We start from the raw sequence: 8,792 nt of genomic DNA on the forward strand, positions 1-8,792 counted from the left end.
ATCACTGGTTAACCGAGTCTTCGAACTCAACTCCAGCAATGGTGGATTACTGACGTCTTTCCACTTGTTTCTTGTAATGTAGACAGAATTTTATCTTTAGGAACCCTAAAGAAGCTTGTGTGTCACCATGGCGCATATATTCCAAGGCCCCCTGAAGCGTTCAGCTGCCAAGTTCCTTCATCCTGCCCGATTTCAAGCCGTTGTGGGCATAACGCTCCCACAACAATCGGCGAACTTGACCTCCGTCAAAGGCATGCAGAGTGAAACATTGAAAAGTCGAGGGAAACCATGGAACTACGAAAAACATCCGTATAATCACTTTTATTTTTTTATCGATAATACACTAAAGAGATTTAACGATAATAGCAAGGTGATTGTCATTGATGGAAATATTGGTGTGGGCAAGACTGAATTCGGAAAAAAATTGGCTGAAGAATTTGACATGTACTTCTTCCCGGATATTGATTCCAATGATATTTTTAAAATAAAGAACCGTGACTTTGATGTTCGTATGGTTAATGATGTATTACCCGTTGACGTAAGATTCTGCGACATGCCAACATTTTATGAACAGAAGGTACCAAGACCACAGCTGTTGCGGTTCGGTTACACGCAATTGCAGATGTATAAAGCTCGCTACTTCAATTATCTAAAGGCTTTGGTGCATATTCTGAATACTGGACAGGGCGTCGTGGTTGAGAGGAGTGTTTTCTCTGACATGGTGTTTGTTGATGCTATGAGAAAATTCAAACATCTCACTCCCCCTGGTCATCGTCATCTCCACTATGCTAGAACAAATACGATCTGTGAGCTGTGGCGACCCCACCTGGTGGTATATTTAGATGCCCCTGTGTCACACGTAAGGGAGCAGATACAGAAACGAAACGTACCCTGGGAAGTCAAAAGCCCTGCTTTGACGGACGATTTCATTGCAGAAATAAGTAGTGTGTATAAAAACAAGTACCTCGAAGAAATGAAAACCAAGAGTGAAATTATCCAGTACAACGTCACTGACATGCCCGACTGGGAAATTATAGTCGAGGATTTTGAGGATGTCGATCTGGAGCCCCACCTGGATGCAGACCCCTTTAAGTTTGTCGATTGGATGTTAAGTGAGATTGCTGAAGAAGACTATTGTTCTTATAGATTCCACGTGTCTCAGACCGAAGAACACAACAGTCTTTTTTACTTTCACATACCTTTTGATGCCCCAGAAATGTTCTGGAATGGAGAGGATGCCCATCTGCTAAACAATTACATTGATCATGATCCTGCAGTAGAAACAGATCCAAACTACAGAGGATGGGGAGCTCTTTTCAAGTCACCATTTTAAGATTTAAGTTAGGATTATAAACTCTTCCCATAGTTTTAAATCACCATATTTGTGGGTATGGAAAATGGAAATGTTGACGACTATAATCTACTCCGATTGATCTTTGACTTTGTTCTAGTGCTTAATAACAGATTCTGTTGAAAGAAATACTATCTAATTTTGTTCAATGATAACTTAAGAAACTTTAAATTAATAAATGTGTGTGACATTAAAGCTATATTTTATATCAGGAGCTAAGTTGAGAAGACATACCTAGGTTGTATCATAGGTTTAATGCTTCCTGCACACAGAGAACTATAGGGAATAGATCTCTGCCCTTAATGCTTGCCGGTGGAGGGGGGATGGCCGAATGGTTAGCGTGTGCTCGTTGTATCATAACGTCAACTGACATGGTTACGATTCCCCGGTGGTAGGGTTGCCTGTCCAACCTCGTGGGTTTTCTCCGGTTTCCTCCCACTGCTAAAGAACCTATGCATAAGCAAATTATTAAAATAAAATTGAACCATATGTTAGTCCCAAAATGACCTAGTTTGTGTAAAGTGGATGTTAAACCCCATTTCTCTCTCTCTCTGTGTCTTTTAATGCACACCATATCCAAAATTTAGTATACTATTTGATAATGCGGTTTTACACCGTTTCACATCTGTTATACACACAAACATTAAATAAACCCTTTCCATTTTATTAAATGGAAGCGAATTAAATGCTTCTCAAAATTCAGGAAGTAAATGTATACTTATAGTATTGGTCAACAAGCTTATTTAGCGTCCATTCTCAAGCTGTTCTAATTGTAGACAGCATAGATTTAAAGTTAAAGTTTCTGAACCCCCTCTCAAATGAAAAAAAAAGTCTTGTGATTCTATGCGTTTTTCAGTCCTCTAATCATGTTGCTTAACAGTAGCTAGAAATCGACTTGAGGGTGTTCCACATAGTCAAACATTTCTACATCCCTCCCAACTCCCACACAACTGGACTCCTCTAATGATATCAATATATTTCCCACCCCCACTGCTGGACCATCTAACGATATAAATATTAGGATTTTGTGCTCAACAATCAGGAGGTACATGTACAGGGTTCGATCCTGGCTTGGGTTGGATTTGTTTCTGCACTGTCATAGTCGTTCGGATGGAATTAAGAACCAGGGCCCTGTTTCACGGAATTTTAGTACTTCAGTTTTGATTGGCTAAGCACTAAAATCAATCTAATATTATCCAATCAAATTACTAAAATTTGGATTGTATCTTCTTAGTTAAAATTTCGTGATACAGGGCCCAGTTTTACTGAAGATTTATAGGTGGTGCTTGTTTTGATTATATCCCGTTTGAATCGCCTGAAGGGGATGTCGTATATGCCCATCTTTGTTAGCCCAGTTGATACAGTAAAATGGGTGTAAACCCCAGTTCATGTCTGTAGTTTGCTGATATTTCTGGACTACCTGATAGATGTTAAAGGGAGACAACCACGCTTATTTGGATTCAGACTAGTAATTATCTTCCCAATTGCTTTAATACTAAATCTACATAATTTCTTGGCTTGTAACATTCTCTTAATTTAACCTTTATAACCACAAAGAACCAAACATGTGACAATCATCTGATGGGGATTGACCATCTCAATCGCCCGGTCAAATGAATATATACAGTGACAGTTCATGAGACTTCAGGACCCGAGTGACAAGATGACACTCTAAGAGGGGGGGTCCGGCCCTGAGAAAATTTTCGAGAGAGAGAGAGAGAAATGGGGTTTAACGTCCACTCGACACAAACTAGGTCATTTCGGGACTAACACATGGTTTAATTTTACTTCAATAATTCGCTTGCGCGTAGGGGTCTTTAGCAGTGGGAGGAAACCGGAGGACCCGGAGAAAACCGACGAGGTTGGACAGGCGACCCTATTCCTTGTCATGTACAACCGGGGATTCGAAACCACGCCAGTCGACTCAATGACAGACTTTATGATACAGCGCGCGCACGCTAACCATTCAGCCATCCAACCCCCCCGAATTTTCGACGTGAAATGGTGTTCTGTGAAGTATATCCCGGGCGGGAAGTACCCTACATCTAACCGCGGCTGTACGACAGTAAGTGTTACGTAGCTATACCCATACAATTGTAATTCGGCTACCAGTTTACTTATTAGAAAAACTTGCCGCTTTTAGAAAGAAGTTATCAAAATGGCGTTGTTCGAAGAGTCTGTAGAGGTTTCATTTCAAAGTTGTCCTTTGTTTAAAGTTACAATTTCATATTTTCTAAGAAAGTCAAAACATAATTATTTCTATGTCTTTTGCTCAATAGGTTGTCAACTCACTATTATACGATCATATGTTATCTTTCTCACACTTAAAAATCTTCACACCGGAAATAATAACACAATTACCTTGCAATTACCTCCCTTGTTTTCCTATCCCCCACCATGGAATAGCTATCTTCAACGTTTGAATTTGAAGTTGAAAATGATATTTTTGCCAATTTCTCAACTGGCAATAGTGAATTATAGAATAATAGGATTATTCTTTAACAAAGTAGGACTGTTTATAGATACCATCTATTTTAGGGCTTTATTTTAATACATTTTAAAAACAGTCTCAGACAATGAAAGCTTTGTATACAGTTCCTTGAGATAAAACACTCTGCTCAGGCGTCTTCATGATCGCCGCCATTTTTAATCTGGGAATTTGAAAGTGGTTCCAATGGCGGAATTCGTCATACAGCCGAGGCTAGATATAGAGTACTGGGATCCCCCAAGGTGTGCCGAATGATATAGTCGGTGACGGCGATTCCAGACTAATATTCCTCAAAATAATCATTGACTCAATGATAGAACTTTGATACAACGCACACGCGCTAACCATTCGCCCCCACCCCTCGTTCCCAATCTGTTCAGAAGAGTATGACGACATTAAATCTCATTTCATTTCGTTTAAGTAAATTGAATTTTTACGAGGTCTTTATCATTTCTCGGTAACGGACACAACATGATGGTGTTGACCAGACGTTAAATTACATTCGTCTCCTTTCTCGTGGAGGTGGCGACCCAGTTGAGGGAGTGGGGGATGGAGGGGGGGGGCGGAGGCTGTTGAGCATTAGATCTGTCATTGCCACGATTTCGATTCCAAGCTTGTGACCGACAAGGATACAGTGTGGCCTGTCAAACCTCGTGGGTTTTCTCCCGTTCCTAATAAAAACTACGCATTATCGAATTATTATATTAAAATTGTACCATATCTTACAATTACTTAGTATGCGTTGAGTGGGCGCTACCCCCACCCCCTCTCTCTTTGCTTCCAGACTAATATTCCTCAAAATAATCATGAATATTCAACAAGTCAACAAAAAGAGAGAATGGCTATAAATAGACGGGATACGATAGAAGATGAAGTAATAATATCTTAGTATTATGCCAGTCAGTAATACAGTTTGGGGCGTCACAAATAAAATATTTAGAGACCTTTATAGCTAACAAGGGGTATATATCTTTACCGCACTACTTTTCTTCACCAAACAGAATACGGCATACAGTGAGCTATGTGGGAAATTTTGAAGAAAGGCTAGACGCTTGTGCCTTGTCAGGCCCTCAGTCTTGCACAGTTGATAGGGGTAAAGCACACTTGATAATACCCGTGAACCTTCTCGGCTAACACCGGGATCGAACCCAAACCTTCTGGTTAGCGAGCCAACACCTTACTCAGTACTCACTGAACTGAGTCACCGCGGATCCCTATATAGCTGGTGTCCCTACGTCGTCTAAAGGAATATGCGAACTAATACGATTTCATCTGTACAGAATCTGTCTAAATAAAATCAAAGATGTCCGTGTCTACGTTCGTCCATCACGCTTCGTGGCTGTTACCTTACCTACCCCCCCCCCCCCCACACGTGATATCAACCAGTATGATCCCGTCAATGTTTTAGGTCATCGAATTTGGGCCCCGGGCGAATAACGCTTCGCCGGAGCTTTCTAACCCCACATTGAGGAAAGTTACCTGCCTTACATCGTGGATCGTCATCTGGGGGAATCGACCACTTCTTGTTTTTACCTGAAGTGGCTAGACAATGATTTGTTTTTAAATTTGATTTTTCCTTTATTGAACACTGTATATACTTCGGTTTTTTTTTTTAAAAAATATAAAGTTTCAACCGTTGTTTTATTGTGGGTTTTAGTCAGGGAGGAAACGACCACTGACTAGACAATTGTTGTTAAATTTGAAGATTTAAATGTGATTCTGATCGATACGGTATATTATGACATTGAAAAGTAAAACATATTTTGTGAACAATCGCTGATGAGAAAAATATAGTCTACTTGATTTTGAAAGGCCCGTTGTCCAAGTGCGTGTTTATGCGGCGTTTATGCGGCGTTTTCGCCGTAGAAATAGTCGATCTAACGCTAATGGAATGGGACTGTTTCCGTATAACCGGCACAAACGCGTACATAGAAAAGGGGCCTAATGGTTATTTCGGCCATCTAAAATTTCTGAACGGGATGTCACATTGAAAAGAGAGAAAAAAAAAGTTTAGAAATTTTGAAATTCGGCAAATATTTCCCTGAACCAGCCACAGTTCTCTGCTGTTTGATCGTATGTTTCTATAATGGTGGAGTCCGGCAGGAAACGCCCCTCCTTATCCTGGTAATTCAACATATTCTCAGCTATTTTCTCCGCCATTTCCTTGTAGGCTTTCTCTTTTGTTACGGCGGCAAATAACGCAGCGCCATACATGACCTGAAATAAAATATAAAGGGGTTTAACGACCTAATATTCTTTACCAGTCAGACTTGGGGGTGGGGCGAATGGTTAACGCGTGCGTGTTGTATCCGACGGTCTGTCATTAAGTCAAGTGGCGTGGTTTCGATTCTCCGCTAGTTTTGTGTCGAGTGGACGTTACCCCCCTCTCTCTCTCTCCCTCTCTCTCTCTCTCTCCAATCAGGCTTATGAAAATGGGCACACTTTATGCAATTTTGCCAGGGCAGCGGCTTTTCCGTTTACTCATAATCGAATTCCGATTGTCAAGGGATCTTTTACGTGCACGCCTACTTGTAAACGAGTTCTGGGATTTCCCTGCCCTTTATGAAGGGATTCTACGCTGGGGAATAATGAGAAACTTTCTCGGCCAACGACAGGGTTTAACCCCGGACCTCCAGATAGAATCAGCCCAGAGTGTGGCGGAGGAGGAGGAGGAGGAGGAGGGGGGGGGGACTAACAAATATAAATACAGATAAACCCCGACAGGGTTGAACCCCGGACCTCCAGATAGAATCAGCCCAGAGTGTGGCGGAGGAGGAGGAGGGGGGAGGGGAACTAACAAATATAAATACAGATAAACCCCGACAGGGTTGAACCCCGGACCTCCAGATAGAATCAGCTCAGAGTGTGGCGGAGGAGGGGAACTAACAAATATAAATACCAATAACATATCAATTCCGTAGACAGCTCCACCTCGTGCTCCCCGTCCAATAGGAATGTATAGGGACTTATCCTTCGTCAGTCACACATGTGAAATGAAATGGCGTTTAACACCCTATTGTTCTGTCCCGACTGGGCTAATGAAGACGGGGTCAAACAGGTGCTACACCTTAATAAGAGATGGTCGGGCATTCAACATCCCCAAGAAATTTTCACTGCTCATGCATGAATACAATCTGATAAGGCTAATAACAGATGTTTTTTTCAATTCGTATTTCGTTTTCTAACGTTTAATATTCCGTATTTTGTGTTTTACCAGACTCCATTTTACTTATAAAACTCTGACAAGTTCTATCATTGTGTTATGTTCTTGGTTGTGAACTATGAACAACCAATGAAAACGTTTTACTATCACCGATCTAATTATAGAGCATGGGTAGGCTAATACACAATCTGTTTGTCTACCACTCACATTCTCAATGACGTCACCCCCTTAGTAACCGCCCTTAAAATGTATAAACTACCTTGTGACTTTTATTATATGTGTAGACAGGAGCCCCACAAGAAACTGTGAATTCCAGGATAGTTCTAGCTGTAACCATATACTTCTCATCCCGTGTCGCGAGATACAACTTGACCAGAAACATAACTGGGTAACCAAGGTGATAGTACCGCTGATTCGGCGCATCTCTTTTACAAGTGAAGAAATCTCTCTTGTCATCCGGGATACCATCTATGAACAAATCTCCAGTGTCTCCGCGAATTTTTAAGAAAAACTCGTCGTCCATTCTCGGTTGAAGATCAACAACTTTCTTGATAAAGTTTCCACATTCTACAGCAGTTGATATGTCTGTCGATTAAATAAGTTAAATTACAAATGTTCAGGACATTTTAACAATAAAAAGTAGAATTTATTACAACTGCCGTTCAGGTGGGAAGACAAACCAACCCAAAGGCTATGAAATGGCTGTTGAGCATTAGATCTGTCATTGCCACGATTTCGATTCCAAGCTTGTGACCGACAAGGATACAGTGTGGCCTGTCAAACCTCGTGGGTTTTCTCCCGTTCCTAATAAAAACTACGCATTATCGAATTATTATATTAAAATTGTACCATATCTTACAATTACTTAGTATGCGTTGAGTGGGCGCTACCCCCACCCCCTCTCTCTTTGCTTCCAGACTAATATTCCTCAAAATAATCATGAATATTCAACAAGTCAACAAAAAGAGAGAATGGCTATAAATAGACGGGATACGATAGAAGATGAAGTAATAATATCTTAGTATTATGCCAGTCAGTAATACAGTTTGGGGCGTCACAAATAATATATTTAGAGACCTTTATAGCTAACAAGGGGTATATATCTTTACCGCACTACTTTTCTTCACCAAACAGAATACGGCATACAGTGAGCTATGTGGGAAATTTTGAAGAAAGGCTAGACGCTTGTGCCTTGTCAGGCCCTCAGTCTTGCACAGTTGATAGGGGTAAAGCACACTTGATAATACCCGTGAACCTTCTCGGCTAACACCGGGATCGAACCCAAACCTTCTGGTTAGCGAGCCAACACCTTACTCAGTACTCACTGAACTGAGTCACCGCGGATCCCTATATAACTGGTGTCCCTACGTCGTCTAAAGGAATATGCGAACTAATACGATTTCATCTGTACAGAATCTGTCTAAATAAAATCAAAGATGTCCGTGTTTACGTTCGTCCATCACGCTTCGTGGCTGTTACCTTACCTACCCCCCCCCCCCCCCACACACACGTGATATCAAATTAACCAGTATGATCCCGTCAATGTTTTAGGTCATCGAATTTGGGCCCCGGGCGAATAACGCTTCGCCGGAGCTTTCTAACCCCACATTGAGGAAAGTTACCTGCCTAACATCGTGGATCGTCATCTGGGGGAATCGACCACTTCTTGTTTTTACCTGAAGTGGCTAGACAATGATTTGTTTTTAAATTTGATTTTTCCTTTATTTAACACTGTACATACTTCGGTTTTTTTTTAAAAAAATATAAAGTTTCAACCGTTGTTTTATTGT

The 8,792-nt window shown here is 41.1% G+C and overlaps 1 protein-coding gene across 1 annotated transcript; it reads left to right on the forward strand.

Moving 5' to 3' along the window:
* LOC126815446 (NADH dehydrogenase [ubiquinone] 1 alpha subcomplex subunit 10, mitochondrial) lies at positions 1–1,546 on the forward strand. Its single transcript, XM_050541092.2, has one exon. It carries the CDS (start codon positions 128–130, stop codon positions 1,331–1,333), a length of 1,206 nt encoding a protein of 401 aa, XP_050397049.1. The 5' UTR covers positions 1–127; the 3' UTR covers positions 1,334–1,546.
* The last annotated feature ends 7,246 nt before the right edge of the window (positions 1,547–8,792 follow it).

This window comes from Patella vulgata, chromosome 3 (assembly GCF_932274485.2).
Source record: "Patella vulgata chromosome 3, xgPatVulg1.2, whole genome shotgun sequence".
Classification (NCBI taxonomy): Eukaryota; Metazoa; Mollusca; class Gastropoda; family Patellidae; genus Patella; species Patella vulgata.

Excerpts from the sequence above, each read along its gene's own strand:
- LOC126815446 (XM_050541092.2), top strand. The coding sequence starts at position 128 with ATGGCGCATATATTCCAAGGCCCCCTGAAGCGTTCAGCTGCCAAGTTC.